Below are 16,126 nucleotides of genomic sequence, written 5' to 3'. Positions count from 1 at the left end.
AGAAGCATTATATTTGGCTTCGATCCTTGCAGTGCGTGCAGTCATGTAGCTGGACTTCTTCTTTTCAGACCGACTGATTCAGTACAGTCCGAAAGGGACTCATGGGCTCATTGATCTGGCAAGAGCTACATTAAACAAACACACTGAAAACTGGTGCTGAATTTATATGACTTTGTTAAAGGGTCGTTTCAATTTATCGCAACTTGGGTGTTGTGTTTTTAGTTGTATCCATCATTCCTGTCAGTAGAAATAACACGGCGCTCACCGAGTTGATATCTGAGATGTGGGAACGCGGCAGCATCACTAGAAACAAGTTTGGCGGGTCAGAAACAGGAGCAGTCAGACGATGAGACGGGTAATAAACAAACCATCACTTTACCCAGACCATCTAAAAATACTTGTATATTTGGAGATCCAGCTGAAAGTGTCAGTTGTAATCCTTTAACGTATGAACACAACCAGGTAAGTACAGAGAGCCAAAGTTAAAGCAGGAGGTGGGTCTGTAAATTGCGATGCATGTTTAGAAAGGTAAGTTTAGGTCATAATTTTACTGTGTCTTCATTTTCTCTCAAAAATCCGTTTGTCTAACCTGTCGGTTTGTTGGTCGCCTGTCTGATCATCTGTCTGCTCATGTTTCACGTTTCTCTCTCCCGCCAGACTTTCAGGTGACGTCAACGTGTTCCCATATCTGAGACATTAACCCCGTGATGTACTCAATCTTCTCCTTGAAGAAATGGCTTTTCGATGCAGCTTAGGCGTCACTGCGGTGAACTTTGGACCAGCTGAGCCCCCGTCTGCGCTGACGGGTACGAATGCGAGCGGGGCTAACGCGCCAAAGGGTGGCGTTGCTTCGCCGCAGGCAGCAGTAGCGTTGGGGTCCAATAGCATTTTATCAAATCTGAATCCGGTATCAAGTCCACTCAAATCCGAATCCCTTTGAAACCCTGATTGAATGTCATCAAGCTTTCATCGTTTGCAGATAACTAAAGTTAGAACAACAACAACTCCAACTCCAAGACTCAGGTCAGGTCTGGGATCAGCTGCTGTTGTTGGGCCAGAAGCCAGAAACGCTACCGTTTTTAGTGGCAGCTACTAAATGAATCAACATTAACTTCAATGAAACCTAATCAATGCTGACGACAACCAATCTTTGGCAGAGTCCAGTCAGCGGCTGGGAGAGAGCACGTTAACCAGCAGACTGAGGCATCACTGGACACAGCTGATATAATCTACCACCGTTGACGTTGCCGTTTTAACAGGAGAACCCAACAAGTGGGAAGCTGCTGACGTTACCTGCAAGTTTTCTAATTTGGTCTTTGCTTTTAAATAAATGAATAGGAGAGATAAAAGGTTCGACATGAGATTTGATTAGCCTCGGAGTTTAACGAACGGGGACCGGGAACCAGATCCAAAACGTAACCAGCTATCCGAACCCAACTCTAGACAGCAGTGAGCAGCGAAATATAAATCACTGCTCCACATTAACAGAGGAAGAGGTCCACATTGACCCGGGGTCACCTGTAGCCTTAACAGACAACATTCAGAACAGGTATTTGAAGTTTTCTATATTCTATCCTTTCGCTAAAAAGTATCACGAAATACCGCATCATTTATGATAAGTTGCTGTTCATGGCAGGTGAAAATAAAGCTGGTTTGTGTTGTTGAACACATTTTATTTCCTTATTGACAAGAATCAGGGCAAGGATTCAGTAAGAACCAGAATCCGAGAGCAGAATCAGAAGGCCTACAAACCTGCAAAACCCCTCTGATTCCTGGTCGGTCGCTCCACAGAGCGCGTCACGTCTCCAGTGTACCACAGAGCTGTTTACCCCAACGCCACATAACTGTCACCAATGCAGAACCAAGCTAACATGCTGAAGCTGTGACTGACAAAAAAAAAAAACCCACTGAACAACTCTTGCAACATCCTTGCGTCACCCCTCTGGCTGAAACTCAATCTGGGCGTCGGGCTGATTCCTCTTGACCCAGGAGGAAAAACAAATGTGTTGCCCACGATACACAGTGGGTGGCACCGCAACACATTTTAGCAGCTAATTAGATTTTAAGACGCGAGTGGGAGTGAAACCTGACAGCTGGTCACCTGCCAACAGGTTCCACTCACTTCTCGCCAAAACATCTACCAGAATTCATCTGCAGAACGTTTGTAATTTCCCATCACTCCCCGTCCCTTTGATTGTTTGATTGAGGAGGTGGAACTGCTTTCTCTGGCTGTGGGCTTGGTGTGGGAAAATAGTTTGTTAGCAGGCAGAGCCAGGCGACATGTGGAGGCAGGTCCAGGCAGGGAGGAGGGCGGCGGAGAGCTCCGCACTCCCTCACACTGCTGCCGAAAAAGAGAGAAACTTCCTGTTTATGTACCGTTTGTTGGCCTATCTGACGCCGCGTCCAGGCTGACTGAAGCATGAGAAGAATGAGATGCAGTTCAGGCATCGCTGGTTCTCAAAGCCAGAATCTGGAACGTTCAGGACTCCCTGACCAGACTCGCGGCAAAACACGAACGCTTTGGATTCCGCTAAAAAGGACGAAGCTGCAAGAGATTTTATGAAATGTCAGGATATAGTGAAAAATATCCAGCCCAAGTTCACAGAGCTCAAAGTGACCTCTTCAAATTGGAAAAAGATATTCTGTTTACAATGATATAAAACGGAAAAAGCAAATCCTAACATTTTAGAATCTGCAGCCAGAACATTGTTTTACCATCTGTGGAAACACTTTTTTGCTTGGTTAACTATTTGAACAATCAATGGATTTTCAAAATTGTTCCCATTTTTCTGCCAGATGAGTAATCATCTAATTTTCCAGAAAGGCAGCACACAGGTTCAATTGGGACAAGAGAGGATGCCTTTAGTGTGTCGTTTATCGACTCAGGAAGCCTTAACGAAGTGTTGTGTAACCGCAGCGTCCCCAGGGGTCTCCGTGCTGCATGGCTGATGCATTTGGTGAGCGATGTTATCAGTCTACTAACTTACCACTTCATTTTTTAACATTTTATCAGGACCAACTTGACGACTGACGTATTCTATTTATGTCTTAGCCAAAAATGGTAAGAATCAGTGTTTCTTAGCTGCGTTCTGCTGCTGCCTGTCGCTTGCATGGCCGCATGTACTGAACGGTGGATATTCTTGCTGTGTTATTGTACATTGGGTTGTGTTTTGCAGTTTGCTGTCGCCCTGCACGGCCTGTGCACGGTCTTGAGATGCTCGTTTTGTCGCCCTCGCTGTCTTTATGGCGTCCTGATGTCGTCTGTCTTTTTAAATCATCACGTTGTCGGTTTCAGAAACATCTTGGCAAAGGACTTCAGCTGAAAACTGGCTGCTTGGCCGACGCCGGCACATTTACAGGAATGTAGTCTTGATGTTAATGTGTGTTGCACTTAACTATCTAAATAAATGAAGTTAAATAAATGAAACCCTCAATTTTTCAGACGGAAAATCTCCATCATAAAGTTGTTTATTTAAGTTGCACGGAAAGTCTAAAAACAAGTGAATCAAATCAAAATCAACATTGCGGAAAGGATTCCTAGAACCAGTCGTCACTTTGCTCAGTTCTTCTACAGTTTTATTCCTTCTTCTATCGACATGCTGAGATTCATTTCTATTTTTAAGCTTGTTTTGAGAGAGCAAGACTTTCAGGTCTCAGTCATCGAATTCAGTTCGTTTCTTCTAAAATCAGCTTGCAGAGACTTGAGAGATGATGCGTCCGTCCCACGTAGTCATATTAACTGTTGATGAAGCTGAATCATCGCGTGGAAATGTAGATCAACTGTGACCGATCTGTTTGGAGAAGTCCGGACCGTGTCAGCGCGCAACGATACTGTGACAGGGGTCAAACGAATACGATATCAGTGTGACGGATCGCTGGCAAAACCTTGTGAGAACCCGTCTGATGTCGGGAGGCAGGGAAAGAAAAGGCAAGGAAGGATGGGAAAATAATCACAGAGCGCTGGATGTTTCCAGCATCAGTCAGCAGCGGGACCTTGGGCATCAGAAATCTCCATGTTTGGTCGACCAGCGGAGCCACATCTGGACTCCTCTGAGCCTGGCACATGGGGGGAAAATAAATAAATAAAGCAATCAACATTCCCCCACATGCCCAGAAGGCCTTTCTGCTCCCTCTCCGCCCCATGATGCACTGGGACAGTTTTCGCTCCACTTTCACTCCTTCCTACGTTTAAAGTCCAAACCAAGCCTCCGCTGCGTCTCTGTGACAGGAGGCTGGAGAGGTCGAGAGACGGAGTCATCCATCACAGGAGGAGACAGGAGACGACGGAGGATGTGACCGATGGACCGATCTGGCGTCCGTCAGCCTTTGGCTTGACAATCAGTCACTGCTGGCCTCCGAACACAGACGCCGAGGGGCACGGCGCTGAGCGGAAAACAGCGGCAAAGATGTTTTGCATCAGTGTCACTTAAATGTTTTTTGTAATTTTAATAATCCCCTTGGGCTCTATGAAATTATGGACATTTTATAGATTTAAAGATTGATTTAAAAAAAAAAAAAACTTCACATTAAATGATCATTTTTCAGTCTTTTGGCCTGAATAAAGATTTCAAGTGCTCGTTGTTCCTGCTCAGGCCATGTACCTGTTCGTTGACGCTCTTCCGTCCTCATCACTTCTCTCTGCTCCACGTGAGGGTGTCGGCAGCGACGTCAGAGGAACTAGTCGGGTACAGCAGCCCAGATGTGTCGAAATGTGATGAAACTGCTGCTTTTCTGGACACCTGACGTGCACCGAACAGCGGGCGTGGGTGTTGACGCCCCTGCGCCCAAGTACGGCCTCGTAGACTCTTGATACTTTCCTTCTGTTCATTTTAATATGAAAGCACCACTATGAAACACTTGAAATAACACTTGAATCTTACTTTTACAACTGAATACGCGAGGCCAAAAAAAGAAAAAAAAAAACCCAAAACACAACCCTGCTCGATTCAGTACACTCGCTGGTTTTGCCTCATGGCTCTTCTCTCCTTGTGCCACAGTTTCACAGAATTCGAGCATTCACCACCATCCCGTGGCCTCAGTCGGCCCCTGCTCAGCAAAAGTTACGCAGGAAACTTTGGGTCTTTTTCAACCAAAATAACTTTAAACCTCAAACACTGGTTAATTACGGTTTGTTTAAACTCGTCACTGCAGCTGTGAGAAAAACAGATAAAAAGTGGATGAGTTTTTGAATTTAAACTCTAAATCTGGTCCCATCTCTGCTTATCTTTCAACACAGCACTGGATCTATAAACAGAATACATCCATTATTTAAACTGGGATCAAATATTTTAGTTTACCAGACAAAAACTTGAAATTTCAGACACTGACATTTTGTCTGTGCCCCCCCCCCGTGTGTGTGTATTTTCGGGGTGGTCTGTTTAAGACAGCATCATCGGTTCCAACACAAACCTCAGCAGTAACCACTGATGCACATGAAAACCTTACAAATGTCCTCTGACTGCTGCACGTTTCGTCCTTCATCCACTGGTTTCTTCATTTTTCACAACCAGGATATAACAGGGTTTGTATTTTTGTGGACAGAAAACGTGGGTTTACCAGGTTTTCTGATAGACAAACAAAAAAAACAAAAAACAAACCAAACACAAGTCAACAAACAAACAAAACAGCGGAACTTCTCTCTAGGGCTTGGTCCCACTCTTTCATTGTGTGAGAAAGTCAGCTGCTGACGTCTTCCAGCCACCCACCACATCACCATGCGGGCAGTCGCCCAGCTGACGACGCTCTAATCGGGCACAATGAGTTTCTAAGGCCACGGATGTCGAAAATAAAAACACGAGAGCTGGGCTCTCTTGCTTCAGTGCAGAGCATTTTATCGCCGCGACGGAGGGTAAAACTAGGGCCTCAGATTCGTATCGCCACTGTCGTTCAACATCAATGGCAGATTATGGTTTTTCTGCTCGTTGTCTGACATTTTAAACATGATGGAAGTTGCCCCGGCGTCTTTTTACAAACTCCTCCTCTTCGCCGCGTGAAGCGCCTTCAGCCATTTCTTCGTCTCCCAACAAAGCAGCGCGCGTTCTCACGTTTTCCAGATGATTGGCTGGTGCAGGCAGGTGACGTCCAAGCCCGCGGCGGAGGCGTCTTCTTTCCACCGGACTAGGCACGGTTTAGTGCGTTGCATCGTTGCCACTTTCGATCTGCGAAGGCTCTACTGCTCGGCCCGGTGTAGTCCAAATTCACACCGGTGTACTTTCTACACCGTTTATTACCGCCCACCCCTCGGTAAATCCCAGCCCCAGGCTGAACGTTCCACTTTACCAACATTGTGCCTCAGAGCAGAATGCGCTCAAACCTCAACACCTACTGGTCAGACTTTCCTGGAACTTGCCGTGAATATTCCTTGTCCCCAGAGCATGAAACCTAGTGACAAACCCAGGAGTTTTGATGAACTCCTGACCTTTCCCCTCATGCCGCCGTCACTCGTACACCGAGAATCTCCTCAACCTCCGACTCAGCTTGTCCACAATGTCTGAAGGTCGGAAACGTCCCGATCTCTCTTCTGCTCCCCAGCTTGATGAACCACGTGAGCCCTCCCACAGCGCCACCCTCAGCACAAACTTAACCTTTTAAGCTAAGAATCTAATACGGCATCAAGATCTGACACAACGAGCAGAAAAAAAACAAAACAAAAACTAGTGGTCAGAAAAACTGAAACTGCAGCCTTTGAGACCAGGAAAAGGTGACACACCATGAAAACCAAAACCCCCAAAGGATTTGACTTATTAACATCATCCAGTTCTACAAGAACTCTGTTCCATGTAGGTCAATAGTCTGGAGAGTTAAATCGTCAGACATCACAGAAACACTGTGAAGTTGTCTTCAGTTTTTGGACGTTCACAACGTACCAACATTCCCTCGTGATGCCGGGATGGTGACTTGTCCTGTAACACTGCTGACGATTTAGTAAAGAAAGGCCAAAGAGTTTAGGACCTAGAGATGAGTTTTCACCTGCACATATACAGTTAGGTACGCAAGTATTTGGACAGTGACGATTTTCACAAATTTCACAGTCAAATGGGTCAAAGAGTGAAAGAAAACCAGCGGACAACAAGATCTGCAATTATTTATTAAGAAGGGTAATTTATCTACATGTGCGTCACTTTCTTGTCACTACTTCCCAGCTGTTTGTAACAACGCCAATGCCTGATATAGCAAATCAAGTAATGTGACCTGGACCAAGGATGAGCCAAGCAAAAAAAAAAAAAGTCACCTGAATACAAGTTTTTGCCAAAATTGACACATGCTCATGCTGAGCTGATCTTCCTCTCTCCCGCGGCAGCGGTAGTGTCTAAGTGTTTGCTGCAGGTCTGATGGTGCAGCCTCCTGCAGCACGGCCCACCGTCGCAACACTCCCACGTTCAGTTGGCGGATATATAACAACATCTCAGAACCGGTCTGGAATGTATTCTAGACCTTTGTGAATCGAGTTTTAAGACTTTTTTAATAGCCTCTAAGGCCTTTAGTTTGAGGACACTCAATTCAAACTTGAACATTTTTCAACACAGACGCCCCGGGAGATTACGTCTGTCCTGTATATTGCTCAGAAGTATGTAAAGTGTGTGTGTGTGTGTGTGTGTGTGTAGTGGGGCGAATGGGTGCGGCTGGACGCCTTAATAAGCAGCACAGCTCAAGTTGGACTCCCTGTGGGTCCATTTAGAACAACGCGGCCGCGTCAGAGTGGTATCGATGCCAGCAGCTCGCTTCACTGGCTTTGCGCTGGTTGTCGTTTCCTGTCGCTAAACCACCTGCACTACTGACTCACTCATGCCGGATACATTGTGCCGCTATCCGGCCCCAACCCCTGCCCTCCACCCACCGGCATTGTCCCATAAGCCCCCGGCTGCAGCCCAGCCAGGGCCGCGGCTATTGTTCCCGTAGAAACCATCACTGGCTCCGGGAGGTGGAGGGAAAGAAAGAGAAAAGACAGATTTAAAAAAATAAATAAGTAAATAAAAAGAAAAAAGAAAAAGAAAAAAAAACAAAAAGACAACACCTGCAAAAATGCAAGACAGCAGGAGGGAAGGGATAAAAAAAAACCCAGAAGTTTACCAAACAAGTCAAACTTAAAAACAACTGGAACAAAGACAGAAAAGAGGAGGAGGAGGAACCACCGGTGGCGTTTCTGGTGAAGTGCTGCAGGTTTGGCTCAACTTTACTCATCCTGAGCCGCCGTCACGGCTCCAATAAACCCGGCTGACGCACAGAGAGGCTGTTTGATTCGGCCCCGCCCATCTAGACTGATGAGACCGGAAAAAAAAAAAAAAAAAAAGGAACAACGGAAAACCTCGTCCTGCCCGACGACCACGACGGCTTCATTTAACATGCCAGTTACCAGGGTCAACAGCAGGAATGTCCCGCAGCCGGCCGAGCGCAGCCGGCAACAACGGCCCTTTACCCCCCCCCCGAAAGGTCAGGGGAGGAAGCTACAACAACAAAGCAGGAAAGAAAGAAGAAGAAGAAACACTCAGCGTCCTGGGCCCGAGCAGTTCGTCCTCGTTCGTAGATCCGGGCAGGAAACCGCAGCAGCCATTGATGAGCACGTGAAACCTTCAGCCAGTGCCTGCTGAGCACCACAGAGATCTGGACTCAGACCAGGTCGACCCCGAGGCCGATCAGAGCCAGAAACCAACCAGCTTCAGCTCAGAGTCCGGACTGATCCGCGTCTCGCTCCCAACGGGAAAAATAAACATCAGGCCGAGCCAAACGCTCTCCGAGGAGCTCGTAATTATCGGCCCATCTCGGCAGATTTAAGACTCGGGCAGTCTAAACTACAGGATAGGGCCCGATAATTATTACATACAAAGTAAATTTATGATTCAGCATCTCATAATTATAATTCACAACGTCACGAATATTAGGTTAAAGGTATAATTACGAAATCAAAGTATAATTTTACAGAATTGTTCATGTAGCTTGTATCAGTTTAAAATAAAAAAAACCCGAGATATTTAAATGACATTAACCCCTCGATTCCTAACTATGTTGACCACATGTCGTCAAAATGTTCATATCCTGAAATGTTAGCGTTATTGATCAATGCTCCACATGCTTCCACGCACGCACGCACACACACACACACACACACAGATCAGGTTAACATTATCTTGCTAACGTAGCGACAGCTCACAACGTGGGGCGACCGCCATGACCCTTCATATGGCGCCAACTTCGTATGATATAATCACACACTGGCCTGTCACCGTGTTAGTCAATGGCCCACTGACTATCTGGAGGGATGCGTGTGTACTGTGTGTGTGTGTGTTAGTACACTGTGTTTTTGCGGTTGCGTGGAATTTGTATCGGGAACCGTGGAATTCCGGCGGCGCTGGAACCGACCGCCAATTTTTTCTGGTATCGTGACACCTCTTTACTCTCCGCTGGACCCTGAAGTGGCCCCATCTTCACACACTAGGCAACAGCTATCATTCCAAACTACTCTCGACAGATTTCGATTTCAAAACAGAGCGGTGTGTAAATGGCTGCTTCCTGATCACACACACACACACACACACACACACACACAGTCTCCATCCTCTGCACATGCTCCATCACTGAGGCCATAAAGAGCCGCGATTCCTCCTGAATCCACAGAACAACCTCTGTCTTTTGCATTCCCGCATTGTGAACTTTAAACCGTCTCATCCGGACCCATTTCCTAGTTAAGCTTCATTTCGAAAGCTGCGGTCCCTTCAGCTTTGCACTGACGATGCGACGGCTGTGGGAAACGCTACATTAGTCGAACGTCAGCTGTCTGCGAGCACCAGACCAAAACCAGGAGAGTACTTCGGCATCCTGAAATCAATTCATATCGGATCCAAACATTTGGTCTCAAGATCCGAACGTGTGGTTTTAGACACAACAAGCATCGAATACATCCGTCCAGGAAAACCCTCAGACATTGAATCAAAACACCAACGAGGCATCGAAGAACTGCAGAACTGTCGGACTCACCGGCCACGCGAAGCTGAACGGCAACACGATCCTGGCTTTGTCGCTCTTGGCGCTGCGTAAAGAAAAGGTATTTCCACCGATCACGGGCGTGGAGGCGGCGCCGAAGCTGCAGGGCCCGGCCGAGGAAACCTTCAGCTGGTACTCCTTCAGACACACCCGGAAGTAGGTGTCGCACTCGTCCAGCGCGCACCGCTGATCCGTCGCGTCCTGGGGTCCGTCGCAGCAGGCGCCCGTCTGCAGCTGCCCGTTAACGTTCTGCATCGACAAAATCTGGAGCTCAAAGTGTCCCGAGGCTGAAGAAACCTGCGGAGAGGGGCGACAGGTGAGTCAACAGCAGGGGGTGGAACGAACGAAAGCAGCAAGGTTCACCGTCAACGAGATTCTACAACTTAGGACTCGACTGTAGAGGACCTCGAGGGTCCATTTGGTTCCCATTAACCGAGATCCAACTCAGATCCGAGCTACTAACTGGGCTCAAGTAGGCTTCCGTTTTTTTTTCGCTGCAGGTCTCAGATCTGTACGTCTAATAACCAAAATCTACAGCTCTCCCCAGACCGGATTTTGTGTGTCTAACTATCTTCAGGACCAGGTCTGAATGTGCCGGGGTCCCTGTTGGATTAGGTCTCTATTCTGGAAAAATCAATCTATGCGCAGCAGGTTCGGTTGGACTCCCGGCCGTGTCCAAGATGCTCGACCTGCGAGGACCTCTGCACGGCGGATGTGGTCAACTTTATGACACTTTTTTACCTGTGAATAATCAAAAAAATATTTATTTTCCGTAAAAACGAATGAATGAGGGGAAGAGAAGAAAAAAAAGAAGAAGCATGATTTGTTTGTGGAACCCTAAAAATTCTTTTAACCTCTCGAACTGTGACTTTCTCACAAAATTCCTCCTGGAGAACTTTTAAAAAAGGGGACGCCGGAGCGATTTAGTGTCGGGTTTCCACAGAGGTCGGAGGCTCGCAAGAGATAAAAGGGTCGGTCAACCTTGACCCCGCGGAGGCCGATATCCTCCGACCTTTAGCCCCCGGTGCAGGTCTCGAGCGCACAGCCTCGCGTTTCTACAAACATGGCGGATGCGGCTCGCCGTCGAAGCTCCGCGGCGTTTCCCCCGCGTGAAATGCGCGAAGCTGTGAGAGAAACTTCTGGATCTACGCTAGAATTTCAAATAGAGCTCTGGTTTGAACAGAAACAACACAAATCTGTAAAGACAAAGACGACTGATCAATTAGTTGACCAACATGAAGTTACTTTGACAAATTTGATGATCAATTAATGGTTCGGGTCAAGTGTGGGAAAAAAAAAAAAAAAGCGGTAAGTTTTTGCCGTCTGGTTCTATTCGTCAACCGTCGAAATCCCAAAGATATCGAGTTCATTATCAAGCGTGACAAAGGAAATCATCTTCACATTTCAGAAGCAGGAACCGGCAAATATTCGTCATTTCCGCTGGAAAAAACGACTAAAACGATTATTCGACCACGGGATGGACTTATCGATTAATGGACCACTCTTTTTTACGTCATCGTCACCTGGATGCTTTTTTTTTTCTTGACACGGTCACATGTTTCGTCCTGGAGTAAAAAAAAGCTCAAAAGATGTGAATAGAAATCGGGCGACGGCGCACAGGTGAAAAACGAGGCCCCGAGTCGTCGGACTACCGCGGTGTCACAGAGTTCAGCTGCCGCGGAGCCGCCGAACGGGCCCGTCGCGCCCTGGACGCTCTCACCTCACGGCTTCTCCCCGCGGGATTTAACCCTCCCGCGGCTCGCACACAGAAACCGGGCCGCTCGGGACCCGGTCCACGCGGTCCGAAGCTGACCCACATCTGATGGGATTTACGCCCCTGTGGAACGAGGGGCCCCGTTAAAAACGACCTGTTTATGCAAACGTCTCTAAATATAAGCCGAGGGGATTTTCAATCCCCTGATTAAAGTCTCAGTGCAGAGTTGAAACCCTCGAATCGTTCGTACCGGAGCAGAGGATCGAGTCCTGCTGGTCTTCACCCCTCGCAGTCACTAAACGCGACACCTCTGAGGTTAATTGCTAATTAAGTTAAATGATTTTTTTTTTTTTTTTGGTCTCAAATTCAGCAGTGATGACTTATCGGGTGGATGTTGGCGTAACGTGAGGACGTTTGAGGATTCGACTCGGCTCTTTTGTCTCTTAAAGGTTTGGTTTTAAAAAAGGAGAGTGTGAGAAAGTTTAAAAGAATTCAAGCTTTCCGCTCACTTCTACGACATGACACAACTGCTGGCAAACCCTGCGGAAAAGCCGAAGTAACCGCTGGTTTATGAGGATGGCCGTTGGCTAAATCGACTTCATTTCACCCGGAACACGAGAGAAAGGTTTAGCACATGGTTCGGTCCGGTCGTCCGCGGATCCGCCGGCCGCCGCTTCGGGCGAACTCAAAGTAAGTCAAAAACCAGCGGGAGTCTGGTGTACCTGGATGCGGGCGGAGAGCAGGAGAAGCTGCAGGCTGAGGGCAGCGGGGAGGAGGAGGAGGAGGAGGCGGGAGCTTCGTGCGAGGGGCATGCCGGCGGCGGGCTGCTGCCAGGCGGCTCTCGGGGCTCAGTGATGGTCGGTGCGACCCTCCGCTCCGGGTTCAAGCCCCTCCGGGTGGGACATGCACGGGCGGACCCGGAGCTGCAGCGCTTCCCTCCAGAACAGATCTCCACAACGTCCGGACAGTAGAGAGCCGTCCTGCCTCCTTCCTGCACGGGAAAAAACCTTTTGTCTGCTATTGTCCCGGTCTTTCTCTAACCGCCGCCCCCACCGAACGCGCTCCGCAGCCTGACTGAGCGCAGCTGGAGCCGGGACAGCACTTTGAGCGGCCCCGGAGGAGGCCGGGTAATATGCACCAGCGGGGGCGGGACCCCGGGCGGGGCCCCGGGCGGGACCCCGGGCCAGACCCCGCCCGCTCATTAATATGGACGGGCAGCGGTTTGTTTACAATCTTTCACCGTCGGTTCACATGGAGGTGGAGAAGTTCCTTCACACATGGAGGCCAACTACCCCCAAAGCTGAGGCGACGGGAGCTTCACGCCTGAATGATAATTATACAACAGAAGAAGAAGAAGAAGTTAAGTCCGCCTGGAGTTTACTGTTTAAATAAAAATCAAAATGTTTCCCTCGGTAACGAAGGGGTCAAGCTGCCGGCGGTACGGTGGCTCGGACGTGTCAAATTTCACTGAAAACAAGAACTGGTTTTAAAAAAACTAAACATTTTTGAATAAAATCAGTTTTTTTTTAAAAACATACATATATGTATAATTCCCTTTTGTTGTTGTTTTTTTTCAAATCTTACAAAACTAAAAATCAAAACACATAATCCTTCAAAAAGTAAATAGTAATTTATGCATAAACATATGAGTGTGAGTAATTTGTGGTTAATTATATATTTATATGGCGTTTGGTTACTTTTGTGGGGACTGCGGGGCCTCTTTAGAAACCATTCCCCCCCCAAAAAAAAATATGAAGAAAATTTAAAAAAATAAATTAAAAAACCTTGAGCACTAAAACTACCTGGTTCCTCTTTTTGTCCGTCTGTCTGACAAAACAGTGTTTTTGGTTCTGTTAATTTATTAAAGCTTATATTACTTTATTAGTTTTGTAAATTTTTCAGTTTTTTTTCTGTGGTGTGTTTTACAGTCAAGTCCCATTGTAACCCATTTATCTGCCCTTTGTGGACAAATGTATGTGGACACCCCTGAAATAATGGAAATATTCCAGTGCTCTGTGTGCGACTTTCAAAGTAAAGGTCCGCCCTCCACGGATTCCTGCACCTGCTGTCAAAATAACCACCCGATGATGGTCACGTCACCACCACGACACCTTCATCCACACCCCAATTGCCATCATCATCATCATCGTCGAGCTTAGTCGGCACAGTCTTCAACATCACTTCCATACATCGTCTTTTACAAACTTTGTTATTTTTTTATTTATCACATGAAGTCTTCATTTCACGTGTTTTTACTTTTTACGTTCCTTACTCTGGTTCTTCAACGTTCTGGTTTTGATTCCAACCTCTGCAGCAGTTTCCCCATCACAGGTAGTCCATCAGTTATCTGGCGGAGCAGCAGCAGAATAAGATTAAGCTTTAAAAAAATTAAGATAAATAAAAAGATCCCCCAAACGTTATCAGGTGCAAACATCACGATCCTCGTAGTATTTCTGTTCAGAACGATCATATTCGAGAGCAAATACTGAGAAAGAGAGATACAAAGAACATTTATATTTGAAAATATCTTATTTTATATTTTATTCTTCTTTAAATTGATGGCGCAAGAAGGGGAAGATCATCAAACGTGTGGGGGATGATCCCGCGCCACATGATGATACCATACGAAATACACAGATAGTCATTCAAAGTGGGTTTTAAAACCCGGCAGCATCGACAAAAATGCAACACACTGTATGATACAAAACATGACGTTATGACAAAAGATTATGTAAATCTGAGCGAGATATCTGAATGAGCCAAAGGTGGAGAGTGGAGGAATGAAAGGAGGGATTGGAGGGGGAGGAAGGGGGGAGAGGGGGAGGTGGGGGTTGATGTTTCTTCATGAAATAGAGCCTGAGCGACAGAACAAAGGTGGCCTCTGCTTTATTCTCAAATTAGAGCAGCTGGGCTCTTTTCCCTCGAGGAGCCCCATGAATAGATTATTGGACTCTGCTGTCACTGAGAGAGAGAGACAAAACACCCCCCCCCCCCAACCACCGCCAGCCCTGCCCCCACGTCCCCACTGCATATGTGATGATCAGACGGACTCCTGCCCCCCCCCTCCAAAAACAAACAAATGGAAAAAAAAAACAAGGACCTGATCTGGACCAGGTTTAAAGTCCAGATGAAGTAAAGCAAAAAATTATATCACAATTTCAATGACCCCATGTTTTCTCTCCGTCTTTACTTTTGACAAACTGAGGTGAAAATGTCGCAGGGAAAAAAAACTAAACTCTTCCCCCTTCTGTTAAACAGTAATGGACACAAAGTACACATGTTGAATTTTTAACCAGTAAATCAGCCTGCAACACATGAAATTACTGTTCTGAAGCAAGTGGACAACCATCAACCTATTGTAAAATATCACAGGTAGAAAGTTCCCCTGGTGTCACCTCTTCGGTCGAAAGGTCAAAACAGTTCGCAAATGAGAGCGAAAGTCACCAGAAAAGGGATTTTTGCCAAAAACGAACAGGAGGATCCGAACGCAGACTCAGACCGGCTGATGCCCCAGGGAGCTTAATGAAAGTCAACAGTCTTACAGGCAGACGGGTGGATAGACAAGCAGGTGAGCTGACAAGGAACTGGTGACAAGGGCAGGTTTATACAGTGGCTTGGGTGACGAGGGAACTAGGTTCAGGTGTGTCAGCAGGGAGGGACGCTCAGGCGATTGGTGAGGTGGGACAGGTAGGCAAGTGGACAATTTAAATAAAAAAGTAAAAGAAAAAAGTCTGGCGACATCTGGGTGGTAGATGAGGACCGGCAGGTCTGAGAGAGACGACGTGGACGAGAAGGGGAGAGAGCAGGGGCAGGAGACAGGGGCCGACGAGCATCTCCAGCTGAAGAACTCGAAGGAAGCTGAAGGAAGTGGAACTTCCAAATATGGTCAGGGTCAGGGTGAGGCGTGGTTTGGCCTCTCATTCGCCGATAATGACAGTGGGCGTGGTTTCTACAGTCTGCGAGGCTGCAGCTGGACCTTTCTCGGGGGCCAAGGGGAACTAGGAACCGGACTGTGACACAAAGAAGAAGTGAAGCTGTTGAACAGGAGGGCAAAACACCGGTTTTAATGTCAGATTGGACGGCCACAAATGGGGGGTTTTGGGGGGTCTGGACTCGGAACGATCGGGGATGAGGATCAGTCGCGGTCGGCAGCACTCGGGCCGGCTTTTGGGTAGAACTGTGCCGTCATGACTAACTACAAGTTCCCGCAGACCGTGATGTGCCGACCGCCACCTGGTCTCCCAGTTATCTTCTGCTCAAATACTCCCTCTCTCCCAGTATGCAGTGCTGGTTCCTCGGTGCACACGCCTCCGGCCATTCAGGTCTAATGACTCCATGTGAAAACACTCACACCCAAAACTTTCAAAACTGTGAATCACAAAAAAGGTTTGTGTCCAGCCTCCACCATCTAACACTTGCTTCACATGGGAACTT

At 47.3% G+C, this 16,126-nt stretch overlaps 1 protein-coding gene and 1 long non-coding RNA gene across 4 annotated transcripts in view; both read right to left on the bottom strand.

Annotated features, from left to right (window-relative positions):
- LOC120799785 (protein jagged-1a-like) overlaps positions 1–12,805 on the bottom strand; it is a 38,883-nt gene extending 26,078 nt beyond the window's left edge. Inside the window, exons 1-2 of one of the 3 annotated variants that reach the window (XM_040145150.1) lie at positions 12,415–12,805; positions 9,973–10,275 (exon numbers count right to left, since the gene is read on the bottom strand). In XM_040145150.1, coding sequence (XP_040001084.1) covers positions 9,973–10,275; positions 12,415–12,504 — 393 coding nt within the window. In that variant the 5' untranslated portion in view covers positions 12,505–12,805. Of the gene's footprint in view, positions 1–9,972; positions 10,276–11,698; positions 11,825–12,414 lie in introns of those variants that run through there. The other 2 variants (XM_040145149.1, XM_040145148.1) reach the window with 2 other exon arrangements.
- Positions 12,806–12,898: 93 nt separating this feature from the next.
- LOC120799804 lies at positions 12,899–15,247 on the bottom strand. Its single transcript, XR_005708886.1, has 3 exons — positions 15,088–15,247; positions 13,965–14,039; positions 12,899–13,015 (listed from the first exon to the last, which is right to left on the bottom strand). It is a non-coding gene; the product is annotated as an uncharacterized LOC120799804 (long non-coding RNA).
- Between the last annotated feature and the right edge of the window lie 879 nt (positions 15,248–16,126).

The sequence above is a fragment of the Xiphias gladius genome, chromosome 15, assembly GCF_016859285.1.
Source record: "Xiphias gladius isolate SHS-SW01 ecotype Sanya breed wild chromosome 15, ASM1685928v1, whole genome shotgun sequence".
Lineage (NCBI taxonomy): Eukaryota > Metazoa > Chordata > Actinopteri > Istiophoriformes > Xiphiidae > Xiphias > Xiphias gladius.
Note: the sequence above shows the minus strand (reverse complement) of the source record. Positions and strands in the feature narration are given on the sequence as shown.